General features: G+C 35.3%; 1 protein-coding gene across 1 annotated transcript in view; it reads left to right on the top strand.

The window, feature by feature from the left end:
- Nucleotides 1-21,605, top strand: part of PTPRD (protein tyrosine phosphatase, receptor type D) — a 283,005-nt gene that overhangs the window by 234,283 nt on the left and 27,117 nt on the right. Inside the window, exons 28-30 of the mRNA XM_026083567.1 lie at nt 671-846; nt 13,480-13,599; nt 14,102-14,256. Coding sequence (XP_025939352.1) covers nt 671-846; nt 13,480-13,599; nt 14,102-14,256 — 451 coding nt within the window. The remainder of the gene's footprint in view (nt 1-670; nt 847-13,479; nt 13,600-14,101; nt 14,257-21,605) is intronic.

Genomic DNA, 21,605 nt, shown 5'->3' with positions numbered 1-21,605 from the left:
AACCTGACTTGCGTAGTGTGTTTTGTTGAAATAAAGCTCCTGGTGAAACAAGACTGTAATCCATTTATGGGGAAAATGCATGTAGCGATAATAATAATAGTCTGGCAACTTTAACCCTTTTTCCTATATTTAAAAGAAAAGCAATGAGCTATACAGGACAGTTAAACACGGATGAGTCAGGGCATCTGACGGGAAGATCACCCTGTTAGCAACGTTCTCATTTAAGGAAATTTAAAAGACAATTCTCTTATTTGTTTGTTTTTAATTTTAATTTGGCAGGAATGCAGCAAACATTGTTGATTAGATTAGCAAAAGGAAAAGAAAGAGGTAACACAGTATCACAGTTTGTTTGTTTCTCCAAGTGTTAAACTGACTGACTGACTGCTGCTTTGGCAAAAGGAAATGGGCATATTTTGTAGCTGTAGTCAACAAAATATCTCTCAATAAGTCTTTTTAAAAAAAGCTTTAATCTAAATTTGATTCCAGGGCAACTTTCTCTCTTGGGGAATGACCACCCCTCTTCTAGTTAACAGCGTCCTTTTTTATATTAATTAGTTATTAACTATATGTAGAATCCACTGATTAAATGATCCAGACAGTGCAATGCTCACTTCTACAACAGGACAGCTCAGAAATGCTGTCCGGTGTACTTATTCTTCTCTGTTTGCAGGCATACCTGGCAGTGACTATATCAATGCCAACTACATAGACGGTTACAGAAAGCAGAACGCATATATTGCCACACAAGGGGCACTGCCGGAAACCTTTGGAGACTTCTGGAGAATGATGTGGGAACAACGGGGCGCAACGGTTGTCATGATGACAAAGCTAGAGGAGAGGTCCAGGGTAAGAAAAGCATGTCAATATATAGCACAATACAATGTTAATGATACCATGCCTGAGTAATCACTCACGTGAGATTTGTGTTTGTTTAAAGGATGTTTGTCTGCCTCCAGCATATATGCAAGAACTGATTTTTTTTAAATAAAGTTGCCACTAGTTAGAATTGTCCATACTATGAATATCACTTATGCAGCAAATGTTAGTTTCACCTGTGAAGCTACCCAGTCATACCACTTATTTTGTAGCTTTTGTATATACACTGTATGAGAAACTTGAAATCTCTTGATCCACAGTGATTTTTTTTTTTGCTGTTTCAGCTAATTAGAAACATTAGGAGGTGATTGAAAATGCTGGTTCTTCCACAGTATGAAGGGTATGAGGTATCATCCTGTTATAAGGAAGTTAGTGTATGTCAATAGCCTTCAGTTTTCAGATTTATATATGTGAGAACAAAACAGGCAAAGTCCCGCTGCTGAGGCTCTGGAAACACCATCCCAGCAGCGTGGGAGATGGGTGCGGAGCTGCGAGGGAAGGCAGGCTGCAAGACCGTGGGGGACAGCCCTTAGCAGAACAAAAGGCACCTAAGTCACTGAGCAACATGTGGCAGAAAACACCATAAATAGAGAGGAGCAAGAAAAGGTCTGATAGAAAGGGGAAAGAGAGAGACTAGTGAGGAAGAGGGGAGATTTATCATCCAAGAAAGCTTTTAAATCAGTGAAAAGTATCTGATGGAGATAACTGGGGTAATACTGATACTTCAGCAACTCTTGGATGACTTCCATTTCAAAATGAATTCAGTTCAAATGTGTTTGCCTCTATAAGTTGGGAACCACAAGGCCCTATGCTGAGTTGTGTTGGCATAGATATTTTTTAATGTAGTTTTTTCATTCATATAGTTATAATGATCACACAGCTTGTTGAATGTCATGGCAGCAGTGATTCCTTTCTGGAGGCTTACTGGAATATGTTTTTATTTATTCTCTTACCATTTCACCACTTAAAAACAGAGTGAGTTTTTGCCATTCAAGCAATGTATAGCAGTCTAAATATAGAATCACTGTTTGCATGTAAATTCAACCTACATTAATACTACTGCCTGTACGTACCTGTTAGTAATTAATAATACATTGCAGAGGGTAATTTTATCAGAATGCTTCATTTTATCTTGACACTACAGGCCTTGGTTAGTCTATGCACCAAAAATTGTTTTGAATTAAGCAAATGAAATTCTGCCGATTTCTTCACTAATTGCTCTTTATATAATAAAGTTGCTGCTAAATTGCATCAGTGCTAAGCCAAAGTCTGATCTTAATAAGCAGTCCATTGCTGAAGGTGTACTACTTTAATACTTGAGAGTTTATCTTAATACTGCAGGCCACAAACAGCCTAGAAACAGTCAAGAAAGATGTTTTGATGTAACTAAATGAAATTCTACCCCTTCTCTTCACTAATTGCTAAATGAAGTTTCAAAATAACTCTACCCTTTGCTGACTGTACCCTAAAAAGCACTGATCAGAATAGTAATCAACTCCACAAGTGATTAGCATGCAGTGACAGTACAGGCCTTGAGTGTAATGAGAAACCAGAAAATCTAGTCAATGGAGTGTCTGTGTAGTCAGTGCTTATGTTTGTGTATTTCTTTGTGCATAATTTAGCTCATTCTTTGTTCATAGATGAACTGAGTTTTGTGCACTCGAATCTAGTGTATAACAGACCATGTATCCAGTACATAATCCAGCTCCGATCTAATTTAAATGGAGTCTGCAACTCTGCAGATGACATACAGGTTACCTCTTCTCTTCCTAATACAGTAGCTCCAGATAATGTAATTAATAGTATTGATGTTAAGCTATAGTGGGAATCCCTATGCGGGAAAAGAATATGATGGCAAGATCTTATTGTTATTTTTTCTTAAGACACCATTTTTATATAGCACATTCTTATAGTGGGAGACCAAGTGAAATTTCAAACATGAAATACAAAGTCTATTCTAATAGAGATGAAGATCTTCAGTAATTTTGTTTTTCTTGTTCCTTTGATTCCTTTTTGACTGCTTTTGTGTCTTGGCAGCCTAATCGTTATTCCTGCTGCAAGGCAAAATCATTTCTCTCTGGGACTTCATCTACTTTCCATCTTCATGTCATCATTTCTGTTTAGCTTGCTTTTTTTGTTGTTTAGTCCTGCAGCTTGGTATCAGCCTTTTTAACCTGGGCTGCATAGATAAAGATGAGGATTTTAATTGCATCTGCAAAAGCAGAGTTGGTTCATTAACATGTGTTAGATGTCTGACTAACTTCAGCTTACAGCTGAGTACATCAAACAGAGATGTTAAAGTTTATATGTTTCTCATTTGTTTGCCTATAAGGAAGCTTCGGTAAAAGAGAAGCTCTTTCACTTATAACCTTTCACACTTTATTATTTTTGTTTGAAATATCATCACCTGAATCTCACCTGACCCAAGCCAGACAGGACAGAGAAAGTCAGTCAGATCATTCAGCTATCACACGTATAATTTGTATTAAAAAGGATTTTTCACATTAGCAGTGCATGGAACAGTGTTGATAACGTACTCGTCACATGCATGTGATTAATCTAAATGAAATAAAAGGTCAGCATAAAAGGTCGGAAATTAGAGATTAAGAAAAGCATTTGTGTGTGACAGTGTAGAAAGCTATAAGACAATATTTTACATTTACATTTACAGATAGCATTAAGGCTGAAGTATGATACCTCTCTTTCCCCTCTCCCTTTCTCTTCTTTTCCTCCTCCAGCAGTCCAAATTTTCCATTTTCTTTTTTAGATTCTCTTAATTAATTGAACATTCTGAGAACTTGATTACTTTATAATATGGTCTGTTTTTTTTGCCAAACAGAGCAAAGTGATCAGATGAAGATAAAGAAACTCACTTCATAGTAAAGACACTATTGTACTAGTTACTCCTTCCTGCCGCCCTGTTTCAGCGTAGGGTACTGTTGTGGTTCAATCACTTGAAAGTTTAATCCTTTATTTCTTTGCTATGTAATTGCTTGTTGCAAATACACTTCACTGTATTGTTTTGGAACTGATATTAAATACGTATTCTGTCCTCATCCTTATTGGTAATATTTTCTGTGATGGGACCTCACCAACATAGTGAATATAATTAGAATCTTCTGTCAAAAAAAAGCCAAAAAATCAGATTAGAGGTAAATGGCAATATAGTGACCCTAGCAATTTCTTCAATGAGGACCAGATTTTAAACTTCTGTATTGATGAGGAAATATTTTCATATTGATACTATCAGCATTGGTCCTATTTGCTAGTGGCTAAATGAATAAAGGAGGATACTGTATTTGTGGTGTTCTGAATTCCTGATTTGGACAGTCATTTGACTGTCAGAAAATGGAAATCATCATCTATATTGTATGCCAAGAAAGTATAAAAATTTAAACATTGAATCTTGCTATGTCAAAGTTGCACTTCTTGCAACTGGAACATCCTGAGATGTATGTCATCCTGACTTTTCTGTGGGAAAAGGGGAGGTAGATACAATCACAGTAAGAAAGTCATGTACCCTGTCTCAATTTTTTGAAATGAGCGAGGCATATTAAATTAAATCAGGAAAGCTTTTTTCAGATTCAAGTAGTACAAAGAGCAAAAAACATTTGAATATGCATGGTGTAAAGTATAATTGTACCTTGGTAGTGCTTAATAAGAATACCTTTGAAACAAACTGCTGGTCACCAATGATGATAAATCTTGCTACAAGAACTAAAAACATAAAGGCAAGTCTGGGAAGAACCTTAAATTCTTCTGCTCCAAAAGCACAAATTGCTAACAAGTTTTATGAATCTTCATTAGTTGACAGCAGAGTAGGTTAACCTGGTTAATACAAAGCAACAGAATGTGCACAGTGCTAAGTCCACAGCAAAGAAATCTAAGCACGTTGTTTTCTTGCCTGTCTGAAATGCACGGAGGTCTTTCAGACAAATATAAACCTGGCAACAGAGTTTTATACAGTTGTGATTAAGACAGTTTTTCATTTGTTATACAGGACTTCAGCAACTTATTTCATATCTTTCATCCTAAGTATATTTTGACAGGTAGCACTGGAGATATTCCCTGTCAAAATACTGGATCCAAAATAAGTGACAATAAGACATCTTCACTATTATGAATACAAAAGTCATCAATATGTGCACTTAACAATTCATCACAGATGAATTGTACTATACTCCCAAGTGCACCTGTATTCCACTGTATTTAGACAAAACATCAATGATAAGTGAATAAAAACGACACTGATATTTTGTATTGGACAGCATAGGTATGTAAAAATGGTTTTGGAAAAGTTGTGAAATCTTTATTTAAGTACAGAAAAACATAAAATTACATCTACTTACTGCAGCAACTAGAAAAATGTGTGTGTCTTTATCTGGTAAGAAGTAAGTTAGCAGCTCTCCTAGCAGACATGTTAGCAAGATAAGGCATATGTTGGACATGGCATTCTTTCCTGTTAATTGTATTGTTTTACGAAAGAAGAGATAAATGTGCAGTTTTACCTTTGTTTATTCCCTAATTTTTATGTTAAACCAGTAATTTCTGTATCCATAACATACTATATGATTTTTATTTCAATTTTTTAATGCTCTCGGCATGTTAAGATATGAGCCAGGATGAGAACTAATGAGAGAACTGAGCTGGTCAAAAATTAAAAAAAATTCTGAACACATGTAGACCATGTGTTATCCAGATTTACGAAAACTAAAATAAAAATGTGTAGGTTTGTACTGTTTTTTTCTCTGTAACAGAATGCGCTGGCTACAGTCCAAGAATTATTACATCGTTGTAAGAGTTAGAGTTGGTGGTGACACTAGTTTACCTTGTCACAATTGTAAAACTCACCCATGTGGCTGTTCATCATGGAAGAATTCTCAAAGGCACAAGGGCAGGAAAGTGCTCAACCTTCATTAAAATGCAGTCAGTCCTAAGTGTCTAGTTCATATAATGCCACTGTTAGAATCTCATCCTAAGTCTATACTGACACAGACTACACTCACCAGTAAAGTGCAGTCCCTTTTTCTGGCCATGTTATGGCTATGCCAGGGTACCTCAGCTAAAACTCAGACTGTTATGTTATCCAGGAAGAAAAAAAAGAAAAAGAAAAACTGTGCGAATGCTTTATTATAAGCAGGGTTAATTTTGTGTGAAAAGAAATGCCAGAACTGCATATGGCTGAAAGTAGGTTTTGGCATGCCATGTCTGGCTATTCCAGACCAAAATCAGCTTTGCTTACATGCATTTGGAGATTGTGATCATACAGAATAAATGCCCTCTGTGAAAAGATGTTGGTAAGTTATAGAGAAGCTAGAAGAGAACAATAATGATCAGAGGTTAGAGAAATGATGTATGGGGAAAGTCAGAAAGAATTGGATTTGTTTTATATTTAAGAGAGTAAACAGAAACATAATAGTCTTCCAGCATGTGAAAGGCTGTTAAAAAGATCATGGCACTCAACTGCTTTCCCTGCCTATGGGGATCTTAGAGGAAGAAATCAGCTTTGCTGCAGAAGCGATTTATGTTAAACTGTTGAAAAAACTTCCTAAATATAAGGGTCATGAATGGAGCTAACTCACAGGCTGTTTCATGCAGCCTCTTCCACTGTAAGCTTTCAACTGTTTAGGCTGGTGTCTTGCTAGAAATGACTCAGCAATACCTGGTTTTGCCACAGATATTTTTCAAGGTTCCGTCTAGTTTTTGTTTCATGTTTATGTACCCATAAATGATGTGGTTTCTCTTTGCTGTGAGGATAAACTTACAGTTTTGTAGAAAATAAGGTTTTTCTGAGGCATGTATGTAGCAAGTGGTTTAATCAAAACTGTATTGTAACTCCATAATTTGTCTTTGTTTGCCTTGTTTATTTTTTTAAACTTCTGGTGAAAGATACAGCACTACCTCATATAATTATTCTCTTAATTCAGAAAAGAGAAACTATGCCACATGTAGAGTATGGTCATTATCATTTTGAGTTAAAAACTTTCCTTTCAAAATTGGAAATTCTTCATATTTGTTTTCAAAACATAATGATTGATTCTCATTCTTTTTAGTACTGCACTTTATGACTACAGTGAGGGTAGTTATTCAAGAATTTCAGGCTTGAAGGGGTCAGTAAATTAATATAGAACTTTTTAGGAAAAATAGCACCAAATTTACTTGTTTGGAAGATTCTTTTGAAAGACCTAAGACCAGTTCTCATTTGTGGTAAAAAATACATCAGAAAAATTGCTTCAGAAAATTTCATAAGAAAAACCTCTACAAAAAGGTGTCTGTGAAGCAGAATATTCTTTATCAGAGATAGAGATATCTCCTAGAGAATATTCTCCATCAGTTTCAAGACATAGCCAAATGTTGATAAAAGACTATTTTTCTAGGTGGTCTTCCCAGTCAATATCAACAGAACTGCATGATATACATTTGTGGTGTTGAAAGAGTTTTATTCATGCTTTAAACTGGTGGTAGAAAACCCACTCCAACTGAAAACACCATTCAAAATGCAAAATCCAAAATGAAACCTTGTAAGGCCACATAATGTTATTCTGTTCTCTAACAAACTACTTTCCATGCTGTTTCATCTATTCATTTCTGGCTTTCAGGTGAACCCTAATGGGGAATAACAGGATCTTGCTCTGATATTTTACCCTTTTGATTGTTTTATAACACTGATTCATGCATAATATTCATGTCAGCTAAAAGAGATAGCTCTCTCGTATGCACAGAAGATAATCTCCATTAGAGCTAGAGCACAAGAACAGTAGGACAAGTTGTTCAACCTGTTTTTCATGCTGTTATGTGATATCTCATTCAGTGGAAGAATTATTTGGCTGCACATAGTGATCAGCCTTGAATACAGGGAGAGGGTGAGACAGAGGTAGTCAGCCCGTTCACTCTTCCCCTCTCTTCCATTCGTATAAACCTTTCTGGAAAGTCTTGCTGTACTTAACTGTTTGACAGACTCATCCTTCAAAATTAACTTATTACAGCAGTTCACCAAGACCCTGCCTTCCCTGCTGTTAGGAAGAGTTCAGAAAGGGCATCTTTCATTGATGCTGGCATCATAGTTTTGAACTATTCTCGGCTTGTATAGATAATGATGATAATGAAAGTAAAGATAGAGAATGCATTTCAAATATGCCCAAGATTCCTTTTAATATCAGTTTCCTTTTGTTTTAATAACCGTGCCACACTCAGTCTTAAGGATTGGAATGGAAATAGTTTTGAGGTTATCAATTATCTTTCTATATTAACTGTTAGCCTACTAATCATATCTCAGAGATTTCAAAAAGTAAGGATGTAATGAGGCTTGATTTGCAGACTTACTACAGGACTAAAGTTTGTTTTAAGTTGATTAGCTTGAAGTTCATTTATGTTATTTCTGAATCCTGTTTTGAACTTCTATTTCAAGATTACTGTAACTAAGACCATAAATAGAATTTTATTGCACTGCAGAAGGGCCTATTTCTTACCCCGTTTTTAAACTAAGAATACTTTGTTTAGATGAACTTCAAATGATGATACAACCTATAGGATTCTAACATGACATCTTCACCTTTACTCTCTGAATAGGATTTTATATTTTTAATCTGTCATTTACACTTACAACAAAGCCAAATCTTATTCCAATATAGCCTCAGATATGTGTTTCTTATATTAAAATTATTGCATTACAATCTCATGTACTAAAGTCAGGTACTATGATCTTGAGACTCAAATCAGCCCAGTCTTTAGAGGGCAAGGCATTGTTGTGAAAAGGAAAATGACTTCAGAGTAGCAACTGCTTGAAGACAGAACATCACCTCAGTGGTGTAAGGCATCAAGCTGGTCCTTTTAGGGTTTCAGGCAGAGCTTCCCTCAACAACAATTGGCAATAGTTTATATATATATATATATATTTATATATATATATATAATTATAGTACAGTTATTCATATAATTCAGCATCATTTTAGAAATGCCTTCTTTCTGAAGCAAGACCATCTGAAAATCTCTTATAGAATTCTTCTCTGTAAAAGAATATTACTGTGAAGAAAATGAAAGCAAGAAGTTTGTTATATAGTGTTGTTATTTTTTATTCTAGATTTAGCATAATTTATATGTTACTCTTACTGCAATGGATGTATCATATGAATCTGCCTATTATCCATTTTCTGTTTCTTTCCTGAACTGCATTCTGTCCTTATAAACTCAGATGGGCTGGAACAGCTGGCTTACGTGTTAAGAATAAGCTGAAGGAGGTTTTCAGCCTGAATGATAGAATTTTATACTGGAAAATTATTTCTTTACCCTTGAATGTCAGGAATTTTTTGTATGCTTATGTTCATATGGAAATACGCTTCTTTCAGCTCTGTTGATGCAAGGCAGCACTCTCTGTAGTGTCTGTGACTTGTTGAAGTGTGAATATCCATGAATACTCTTAGGAACTCTGTAGATATTTAAACTCCTCAAGTCTGAAATGGTCGCAGGCTTCTCATTTTTAATGAAGAATAAAACATTTACATTTTCTTACAGCTTTACTTTCAGTGAATGCTCATAATTCCATGAAAAGCAAGGATTTGGATGGTCTGTGTGGAAGAATTGTAGTGAGAGAAAATGTGTTTATGTTCAAGGGGCAGAGGGTACTCAGGCTAAAAGAATGTGTCTATCATTATTTATGTCTTCTAGTTACAGCTATTACTAAGGTCCTTAGGAGATTTCATAATACATTTACTAGTCCTTTGAGAGCTAATCTCATCTCAGAAGTAGTGGTTTTGGCAATATGCAACCTATCATCCTGAAACAGTGAAAGCAGAATTAAGTGGTAGGCTTGTCATTACTTGTAATTGAGTTTGTCTTTAAAAAGCACACTTGGAAATCAACAGTGAGTACTTTCTTGCTGATGTATTTGTTTCATTCATCTTGCCATCTTTAATGACAGGCGAGCAAACATTAGAGAATTGCTGGTGAAAGCTGTTTTCTTTATGCATGTTAGGGGGACAGCAAAGCTTTCATGGGGTAAATGTGAGTATAGTTTGTAGAGAAAAAGATCAGCACTTGGGAATGGGAATTGGTGGATAAGAGGCTGATGACCATGGAATCCACAAAAGGCATATTATGAACTAACTCTGTAAATAAATAAACTCTGTAATCTGTGTTTCTGGAGGAGGAAGCACTTTATCATCATCATGCCTTAACAGATTAAAATTGTCAATTTTCCAAGTAACATACATGGGTGAGGAATAAATTGCCCTTTCTACAAGCAAGCTAAGCGCAGACCAAAGAGCTAAAGCAAAAAACGGGGAAAACATTTTCAAAACTGACATGTTGACATTTGGTGTTGAATTCTGGATGACTCAAGAGGTTTGGGAATTTTTTAATTTAAAAAAAAACAACAACATATGAATCCTCTGAAAAATAAACTTTAAGTGCTGCAAGCTGGGATAGTTCATTCCCAAATTTTTGAATAAAACATTTGACATGAACTTTCTCTCAGGAAAACAGTATATCAGCAACTGAGGTATTTTATTTGATTCTCTGGTGATGAAATCCAATGGAAAACCTCATTCTGATCTCTCACAAAGATAAATTGAACTCTAAATTGTTAGGAGTATTGGGAATGTAAGGTTTATGATCACAGAGTGCAAAAGTGTAGGAGGCAGGTAAGGGCACATCTTTGAAGAAGAACTCTTGTTCTGAGAAAAATCAAGAGGCAAGAGGAATAAAAGATGTATTTCCATTGACTTATACTTCATATGCTCTTCCAGAAAGTCAAATCCACATCAATCCAAAATAATTTTTGCTGTCTAAAAATTTGCTACTTATTTTCATCAGTTTCCAATTTCAAATAACAAATGCACTAGACTAGAAATTGTATTTATTTTGGAACAGTTAATGCCAGCTTCCAGCAGCTAGCCTCTGCATCAACTTGCCCTCACAAAAAATATTTTAGAATAACTGTAAAATGGTTGGAGTTTCTGTTAAACAAACTAATAAATGAAAAAGCAAAATCTACACCTAAAAGAAAAGAGCATACACATTAATTTTCTCCCAGTTCCCAAGGGAACAATTTTCTACAGGCTTCTAAATTTGAGTATATGTTTAACATTAGATTACTATACTTCCAGTATCTCTCTTCTACATCTCCAGTAGTGTTTAAGATGGAAATATGTTAGAAAATATCTAGGCTTGGAGAATAAACATCTTGCAAAATTATCACTGATTGTTTATAGCATTAAAGGGTGCCAAAAAGTCCTCTGAGAGTATGAGAAAAAATAAAAATAAAAAAGTATTTTCAAAAATGCTGTTAACCTATTAACTTCTAAATTTCCATTATTTGGGGGTTTTTTATGTTGAACTTGAATTTCTCTTTTACACTCAGAAGCTGTTTTTATCAAGTATTTTCAGTGAGAAAGCTGGCCGATTTTTAAAGCTTTCTGGAAGCTGTCACTGCTTCTACAGGTATATGAATTATAAGTGGGAGCTCTCTGCAGAGCAAAGAGGAGATATACGTGTTCAGGTGTGCAAAGGCACATCAAGACATTCATTTCTTGTATTCATTTTATTAAAAGTAGCATTAAGTGTTATTTAAAATTTTATTCATCTTTTTTAAAGTTATTCACACCCAAACAGGTTTAGTCAGAGGTTTATACTAAAACTGTCGTTGCTAAGATTACAAACTACAGCTTTTATGTATCAAAATTTTCCATGAAAAAATATATAAGATGACTAAACCACAATTTGTTTGGCAAAAGTACAGCTAATCAAGTTATACTATGTCTATATTGATGATATAGTGAAACTAGATTTAATAGAGCTATATTAAACTAACTCAATTGAAAATGTACCTTTTTGTTTAATTTGTGGAAGGCCACAGTGATATCTTTCAGCTTTGGGAATCTAGCAAATAAGTCACTGATATTCATGAATTACCACAAATATTTATTCCTTCAGTATTTCAGAAAATGGCACCAGGAATTACCTAATTCCTGTTAATAAGAGGGTATTATGCTCTATTAATACTCATTTTTAAAAGATTGTGGAACAAATCAAATATCAACAAATATCTTGTTACTTTGTCTCTTCTTACTTAAGCTATCATTTACTATAAAACGTTTCAAGTTTTTTGCATCTACAGACCATTTTTCACCAACTTCAGTGGTCAGAGTTTTTTCTGCTGCATATCCAGATTACGAGTTCTTAGACTGCAATTTGTGACCCGTTAGTGACCTCTATCCTGTGATCCTTAAATGAAAAGTTTTGCAAGCAAAAGCTCTTTGTAACTGGGAGTTTGAAAGTGTGCTAAGTCTTTTTCATAAGTAGTGTGCAGAGTGAGAAGCCTGAAGAACACGTGAATTTGAAAGATGCATTTCTTAATTTACCATTTGGGGATAATCATCAGTTTTTCTCTAGGATTAGCATAATTCTTTTTTTTTTTTAATCAGAAATACCATGCAGTATTTTGCTTTCATTGCTTCTTATGGCTTGATCTTTTCTTACTGAACTTGATGTGAGTCTGGCTTGTAGTGACTACTGAAGACGTTTATTAAACAAATGCAGTATATTCTTACTGGGCTTAGACTACTCTTCTGTACTGCATGCAAGGCTAATGGATAAAAATTTATATCCTCAACAGTCATGTGAAACTGCCTGTCTCAGTTCTGCACATCATTCACTGAAAGTAAAAAACTTTTCAATTATTCAATCCCTATACTACTTTATACCATCCTATATGATTGTTTTAGGGGATCAGCATTCCTTTTTCATAGCAGTTTTAATCTTAAATACTATCTTTAACTGAAACAAATTATCAAGCCTCAGAAAAGATGATAAACATATGGTTCTATTGTGCATCTTTTACAGAATTATTTCAGCTTGTTAATATTCTAAACAGCAGTGTTTTGAAATGGAGATTTCTCTGAAATAAATGTCCTGTGTCTTTTAAAATTTGATGAACTCTCCCTATCAAACCATGTTTTTTAAATGCCTGTGAACACAATTTCCCTATATGTTTCATAACATTGAACTGAGAAGGAAATTATATATTCTCACAATACACTTGGTAGTTTCTGGTGCTATTTGATTTATCTGTTTACTAAAATTATTTCTTACCAAATAAATTCAATGTTTCACTGAGACATATTTCTATACATACTAAGTGTGGTTCCTATTAGCATCAGAACACCAGCTTCTATGGTCTAAGACTAATGCGAAATGTTCAAAATAGATGAAATATGACAAATATTCAAAAACTTGTATATCAAGCATTACTGGATTAGTGTTGTTATTAAATTCTGGAATGTAAAAGAGGAGTTACTGCAGGCTTGGGTCATATCTTTATCTGGTATAAATTCATTTTTCTTTAGCTATAGATACTTATGGGCATTTTCTGACTGTCTGCCCACTGAATTTACAATTATCTCTTATAGAATAAGATCTTGTAGGGCTACAGTCATGAAAGCCATCTGTGTGGATAGTAAAATAAATTTCCTGTGTTGTGTGCTTGTATTGGAACTTTGTTGAATATCATAGCTCCAGGTACTTTAAAAGCCTGCAGTGATATTCATTCAGGTTTGTAACAAATAGTAGTATTAATATATGAAATAATTACTTTTTTTTTCACTGCAGGTGAAGTGTGATCAGTACTGGCCAAGCAGAGGCACAGAAACTTACGGGCTAATCCAAGTGACCCTCTTAGACACTGTTGAATTGGCAACATACTGTGTTCGTACATTTGCACTTTACAAGGTACGTCATTTTCTTTCTTTTTTCCTTCTTCCTTGCTTCTTTGCATGCTTTCTTCCTCCTTCCTCCCCTTCTTTCCTCTCTCTTTCTCTCTCTTTCGTTCTTTTTCTCTCTCTTTCTCTTTTCAACATAAGGCTGTTTTTTATGAAATCAGGTCTATTAGGGATTTACTTAAATCTTGATCCTGCTGGCAGCACTGAAGAACGAAACAGTTTTTCTGCTATCAGAGTGTATTTTTAAAAATGAAAAATTAGCTGGGGCACTGGCACTTGTTGTGATGCATTACTGTGCAATATAGCTAAAGTCCTTATGCTGTTTGAACTATAAAACCTGCAATTTAGAATATAAGAAGTATTTCCCCCAACAGCCAGAGCTGAGTTTCTTTGTGGTTCCAATGTGGTTTAAGTATTCTTTCTGGTTTATATGCTTCTTTCGTCATTTCATTCAAAAGTGTCAATATTACATCAAATCACAGTTGTTTCATGAAGTTTTTTTAATTTCACAGAATGGTTCAAGTGAGAAAAGGGAAGTGAGGCAATTTCAGTTCACTGCCTGGCCTGACCACGGTGTTCCCGAACACCCTACACCGTTCTTAGCTTTCCTGCGGCGAGTCAAAACCTGTAACCCACCTGATGCTGGACCTATGGTTGTACATTGCAGGTAAGCCCAGAATTTCTTTCAAAGCATATAAAACTATCTTACATTAAGATTATCTTAGCGGACAAAAACATTGTCTTCTTTCAGAGTTTGGAGCTTCTGCTGTAATGAGATTTCACTGTGGTTGTGCTATCAAAGAGACTTTATGTCTCTGGCTTTTGAGTAGGTCAGAAAGAAAGATGGTTGCTTTGCAAACTAGGGACCTCACTATGGCACTGCCAAGTTGGATGGACTCAATATTTTTCCTTTGGTCTGTGCAAAAGGAATTCATTTTAGAATATCTAAAGGTCTGCAAGGAGAGAGGATGACACTGGTCGTCAAGGAGCACATAGATTTATCTATGACATTCAGAAGCCTTCATGAAAAAGGAGGAGGATTCTGTTTTAAGAGTGTGCACATTGAATAAATTGTGTTTTGAGTGATAAAATATCTTTGAAATATTTTTATATTGTTCATTAAAGTAAAGAGCATGAAATTTAAGAAAGATAAATGGGAACTTTTACTGGCAGTAGGTAGAAACTTCAATCCATATTCAAGGTTAAACCTTAAGTTTAAGACTGTGGAGAGGTGGAATTGCAAAAGAGATACCCAGGTAACAGGCTAAGCTCTATTCCTGAGAAATGAGTGCTTCATGCTGTATCTAGCAAACTTCTCTGGGCATCACAAGAGCAGAATTAATAAACCCCAGAGAGAACAACAGCAGCTCCTTTTATTATTAAGCTTCTGAGAATGAGGAAAATAATGAGGAAAAGACGAGAATTTTTTGAAAAACCTGGAGAGGAGCAAACCACACTGGTAAGAACAGCACCAGCGCATATCTGCCTATTCTGGTAGAAATCGGTGAGACCCCCCCCACCATCCCTTCCTTTCAGAACTATGTTGCTATAGCTTACATAGCTTTCTGTGCTGCCCCTTTCAAAGGAAATTGGTAAGACCACTGATTTTTGTGGACTTCATTTTGGGATACTTAATCAGTAAGGCTAAGGGCTTTTCCCTGTTCACTGACGATACAAATGCTAAACATATTTGAAAAAACAGCCTTGTTTTTGTCAGCCACTAATTGAGGAATAGGAACCATGAGGATTATAGTATACCAGTCCCCCTCCTCCTCAGTTCTGGCCAGCCACAGAAGCCAGTTATGTGAACTTTTCTAAAGTGATAAAAAGAAGCTCTTGTAAATAGGACAGGTAAAGAAAATCAACAGGAAAATAAAATAAGCAGGAGTTAAATGCTGAAAGGCACAGACTGTTCAGAAGATATTAGAGAACACAGAAGATAGACATTTAATGTATATTGAAGCACCAGGATTAGGAAGGTGGAATAATTATCAGTAATAATATAGATACTATTTCTACAGTTTGCTGGATGTTCTTGTACCTGTAATTATGAGTTCTTAGAAATATTTCAGTATCTTTTAATACAGAATGGCAGTATATGATGCTATAATTTTGTCAGCTTGATACATATATAGCATATCTCCAAAGGTGCTCGGCAACAAAGATGTTATGCCCAAAATTAAAAGCAAAATTAATCAGAGAAATGACTCCTCAGACCATTCCGGGAAGGTTGATAAGCTGGTATAATTACCTTAATTCTCTCAAAGCAAAAATAGACAAATTAAATTGTTAAGAGTCACACAGCAAGTCACTGGGAAAGATGAAATAAAATACAAAACTCATTGTCATTCAGTGGTATTGATGGATTGCAAGGTCATTCTTTTCTCTTTGTCATTGGTTCTGCATGCAAATTTCAGTGAAAATGGTAATCAGGTTTAGTTAGTGTGATTCCGTGCTTCTTAAGAGATTTTTTTTCCCAATTTCATATTAATTTCTTTACCCATATTCTACAATATGTATAACCTGCTAGTAAATTTGTTGAAGCTCTTTGCCTTATATATGGCTTCTTGAGACATAAAGAATTTAGACATTTCAAACAATCCATCCATTACAAAGCAGACTTCCACATATTCCATTTTCCCAGCCAGCCTTTTAAATCCCATTGTCAACAATTTGTCTATGAGGAGAAGAAATAATGAAACCAGTTTACTTGCAAATTTGCATCATAACTCTGTACTCCTTTAAAAATTTTACTGTGGTTGGGCATGTAGCAGCCAGTGCTGCAGTGAGTCCAAAGTTTATGAATGTACTTGTTAATTTGCCAGTATTAATGTGCTGACTGTCTACTTAACAGATCACCAGGAAGAGTTTGCTAAAGCCTTTCTTACACTGGTAGTGTTAATGAGGGTGTCTCCTTTCAGCTTTTGTTTTTCAGGCACATTATAGGAACATTGTATATTGAGATCTGTACTCCTTCGTCTTTTTGGATTTGACATTACTAAATTGGTAAAAAAAGTAAAAAATAGAAGAAGGACACTGGCAAAGCATCAGCACAGCTCCTTTTTTCTAGACTAATAGATATGCATTAATTCAAATGCATGAAAAACATTCCCTTTTAGTTTGGAATAAAAGTACAGAAGGTGCCCAAACATTTCAGTTCACTCTGAGCAAAATTTTCATCTTATGGTTAAACAATAAGCAAGTATCACATGCTTTCATTTTTTTCTTACAATCTGCTTTCAGATTTTTATTTACCCTCTTCTCTATGGCTCACTTTGTAAATTTCTCCATTCCATTCTTTCCTTTGCCTCTCATTCTTAGTAATCTCTACATTTTTCAATTTGCTCACCCCTGTGTCTGAAGTGCTCTTTATTCTGTGGTTTCCTCTAGTTGTATTCTGTTTCTGTCCTTCACTTCCACAGTTCTGTCCTGCAGTTCTTCACACACATTGCACTGGTTTTTACCATATTGCTGAACCATGTACCATAGTTCCAACTACGGCTTTGTGGTTCTACCTTTTATTTTCTTTGTTCTACATGATATTTTCAGTATGAAATGTGTTCCTAAGTATTTAGGAACATTTTTCTGAAGAAAGTTTGTCATTCTAACAGCAGCATTCTTCTGCCATTTTTTGTCATTCATTACCTTTCACTGCCTTCCAGGCACATTCCAGTAGTCACCCTTCCCTGTTGAGATAGTTTTTCAGTTCTTGACAAACCTCTCAGTTTTCATTTCTTTCTGTCTCTGCAGCCATTTAAACATCCCTATTTTCCTTTTTTCTAGATCTTATCTATCAAAGTCTCCCATTTTGTGTTCAGGTCCTCCTCTTTTCATTAAAGCTTATCTACTACCATCATTCAAATATTAAAAATATTCCAAACTTCCCCCACCAGAGCAAGTCAATATAGCACAAGGCCAAATCTTGTATGCTTTGCCTATACCACGAAGTGCTTTTCCAAGATGTCGCACTGATGACAACAGAAGGAATAATCTGAGTTTACTACCCATTAGGAATGTGGAATACATAGGAGAATATAAGACATTTGTGACAGCAATAATACCTTACTTTATGTTTCCTTCAGTACCTAACAAACTGCCAGAGCTCAGGAAAACATAATAATGACATATTATAGAAGTATAAATTCAGGGGTTTTTACCTTTCAAAATACGTTTGGTAAAAAGAAATAGTAGCTAGGAAGAAGCTGTGGAAGTATTTTCCTGCAGAGCTTTTAACACAGAAAAATTGAAAATAAAAGCTATTGGGCAACTAAAAACAGAGAAGACTTACTTTTTCATAAAACGTCTGTGAATTTAATTCAGAGTTTCTTATTGCTCAACAGCTGAGCTTCTTTTCACTTTTGACTCAGGTCAACTCTGAGTAAAAGCAGCCTGCTTGAATAAGGAATAAATAACAGGCCCACATATCTACATTTTGACCCTTGGAGAGTAACACAGTATTTATTCTGTTTTTATATGTGGGTTTTGTAACTGAAAGGTTTTATTCCAAGCTTTTCCTTACCCTGTTCTTCATATCCACCGTAATATTGACCTACAGTTATCTTTCAGTCCACTGCTTCTTTATTTTAAGAGATTAACAGATTTTTCCAGCTTTTTTTGTTTGAGGATGTGGCTATACATCCTGTAGTTGAAGATTCACTTCAAGAATGTGAGCCAAGACCTGTTTGAATCAATGCCTCAGTGACTGATAAACCAGTTTAATATCCTGTTCCTAGGAAATACTAGTTGTATGTCTGAATAATTTATTTAATAATTTACAGTGTGTTTATTAGTGGAGAAAATCTGAGGTAAAGACAGGTAACAGCTGAAGACTCACACTGTAAACATTTGAATGCATTTTCTTTATAGAACGGTGACCAGTAAAAAGTCTTAAATGATGAAATTAGCTGTAAATACAAAATAAAAATTACCATTCAAAATTACTTGACTTAACAAAACGTGTTCTGATAAATACAGGTCTAACAAATGGAAGTGCAACTCTTGATAAGAAGTTTTGTGTAATGAGAGCAAAAAGAAATGCAAAAATATATGATTAGCATATATGATAGCCTCATTAGTTATTTGTAATTATTGTCCATGCAAGAGACATCTTTGCATGTCATTCGCACATCTATATTTTGATAATTAACAGTTTGACTGCCTGTGTAATGTTGAATTTGAATCTAATACAGATGTCAAAAACATTGAAAAAAGTCATATGTAACAGTCAAGGCTTTTGCTTACGCAGAAAAGGTAGTAGATTTTTAAGAGGAAAAGATAATTAAAAGATAATTAAAACTACATTTTGTTTTAAGGAGAATACATAGGTCATTGCTGAAAAGATTAGGTAGAAGCACCCAAATTAACATCAAGGCCTAATCTAAATGCAGATTTCGTATTTAGAATATCAGTTATGCTGGTAGGACTACCTGCATTAAAAAATGTGTAGTGGTAGTATAAATGCATAATGCCACTGTGCTCTTCTTTCAAGGAAAAAATCTATACTCTTTTATTTACATTCACAGAGAGGAAAGATAATTTAGCAAAGCCCGAATCAGTCAGAAATTAAATTAGGCATATGTTCTTAATAAACTGCAATATTCTATGATCTTTGCTTGAGTTACATTCTGTCAAAGCCAGCGGTATCATTATTTCAGTGTGAGATTTGGACAGTGAAAATAGTGGAGGAAAGCAGCTAACTCAAAGGTAAGGCTGGACCCAGCAAGAACTAATAGGACAAAAGAAATCTGGCAATCCCATCTTGTTTGTAGATACCTTTTGTCATGTGTGTTCAAGTCTCAATGTGGCTCATTAGGAGTAACTTGTCTGAAACTTTTTTCAGTGGTGGTAGAAATGCTTGGCACGGGTAGATGCTTTTTCAGTTACAGATTGTTATGTTTTAAGCCTGTATCCTTTCAGTCCCTTTGCGCAGTAGTTCAGTAATACCACAGCACAGCTGCTGTCTCCACATGACTTGCCTTAATTTGCAGAGCTGTTCTAGAAAAAAGGTTTTCTTTAACTGAAAAAAAAAATGCAGGCTTAAACCCTAGGAGTCTGCATTGGTGAGGCTGTAACATGTGGTCTAATGACAGTGGAGAAAGCACACGTTTTTGTTTGAAGTTGGATTAGTACAGACAAACAGGTGCTAATCAGATCACAATAAAATAGCACTGGAGGATGTTTGGAGCTTTATACCACTATGTTTAAAACATCACAGATACTTTAGTAGTTGCTTCAGTAACACTACATAAAAGCTTAACATGTAAGTGCAATCCCACATGTTTCAATACCTTTTTCTTTTTAATATCAGCATCATAGGGCATATCCTTAAGACACTTAACTTTGTGAAGTTTTGGTGTTTACTGAAAATACTGGTATTGCAAACAGAAATACTTGGATTGTTTGGAAAAATACAAGGGACTGTTTTAAGTAACTCCCTGTCTTAACGTACTAACACAACCATTTAGCGCAGTTTAATTTTCAAAAATTAACAAAGTGCAGTATGGCCTTGTATACCTTAAAGCAGAATACTTATCTAAGTTTTGTTCAAGGTCAGAATTCCCCAAGAATGAGATACAGGGATTGTTTCACTTCGCCCCTATATCTTTTTAGCCTCACTACTGCTATTGCCACGTGCCACACAAGTGCTTAATTTCTAATCCTGGTGAAGAGTAGGTTTCTGATGACTGCCTACCCTTTTTCATGCTGGGGGGAAAATACCTCCCATCCCATACATATTCAGAAATCTCTCAGAGAAGATCGAAAAATGATAAAAGCTTCCTCATCCCTTCCTTCTCCCTACCCTGAGAACAGCTCAGGATCTTACACCACCCCCTGGATAGCTGAAAGCTCTGAAGAGGAAAAGGTAGTAAAAGCATGTTTATATCACAAATATTTTAACACCCCAAATATTCTAAACTTTCTGTGCTTCCCCACACTTCCTCTTTCAGTAGCCATTGGGATGCTACTGCATATCAGACTATATTGGGTAAAGTCCATATACAAACACACTGTATGTATATTTCTCCTCCAGCTTTTAGCAGTAAGTCACCATATATCTTAGGAAGACAACTTTTTTCTCACAGGCTTAGTTCACACATAAAAAGCGAAGGGTTGCAGGCACAGGCTGTTCTTAGATTCCTTTCTTAAAGGAGTGTATTAGGTAGAGAGGTAGCTGGTAACCCAGTTTAAGATGCTTTATTCTTAGTGAATGTAATTGTAACATAAGTTATTTTCCCCTTAATATAAATATACAGCAATCAGTTCACATCCATACTTTTCATTTTCTTCCATTTGTCTTGACAGTCTCAGTTACTCTGACCACACCATGATGCTGACAAGTGCAGAATACTTTGGAGGAACTTAATTTCTCCGTGTACCTTTCCCAAAGTGTCCCAAGGCTTACAGAGTTTGATACTGTGGGAGTCTAATCTCTGTTTTAGGAACTGAACCTTTCTTTCCATCATGATTTCTTAGTTCAAATGATCACAATCACTCTCTGGTCAGCACTGTTAGGAATCACACACATACAACTCCCTTCATTTAGAAATTTTTGTATTTTTTTCTATCATCATATAAGTTATTGGGATTGTGGAATCTACTGGAGAATGAAAAGGAGCCTAGAAGAAAGGTTGATAAATGCTTGCTGGCAGAAATGGGGACAGGTGTCCCAAAAGCACGCTGGTGAGAGGTCGTCTGCATAGCAAGTTATTATTTCATAATCACCTGTGTAATGACTGCCTCACCTAGGGACAGGAGTTGGCACTTTCCTTCATATTCCTACCCTGAAAGCTTTCAAGATTGTGAAATTTTAGATTCCAAAAGCTTCAAGTTTGAAGCCCCCCCCCATTTTATGGTGAACATACGAGTTTTCACCAAATTACTGTGTTATGCATGTGGTCTATATGCTGATGGATCCAATGAGGGATCCCAGCAAGAATGCTGAAAATTTTTTTCTCCATTTCATATTTGAGTGTCATTTCTTAGGAGCATAAATAAATTCCAAAGATGATGCCAGAC

The sequence above is a fragment of the Apteryx rowi genome, unplaced genomic scaffold, assembly GCF_003343035.1.
Source record: "Apteryx rowi isolate R43461 unplaced genomic scaffold, aptRow1 scaffold_61, whole genome shotgun sequence".
Classification (NCBI taxonomy): domain Eukaryota; kingdom Metazoa; phylum Chordata; class Aves; order Apterygiformes; family Apterygidae; genus Apteryx; species Apteryx rowi.
Note: the sequence above shows the minus strand (reverse complement) of the source record. Positions and strands in the feature narration are given on the sequence as shown.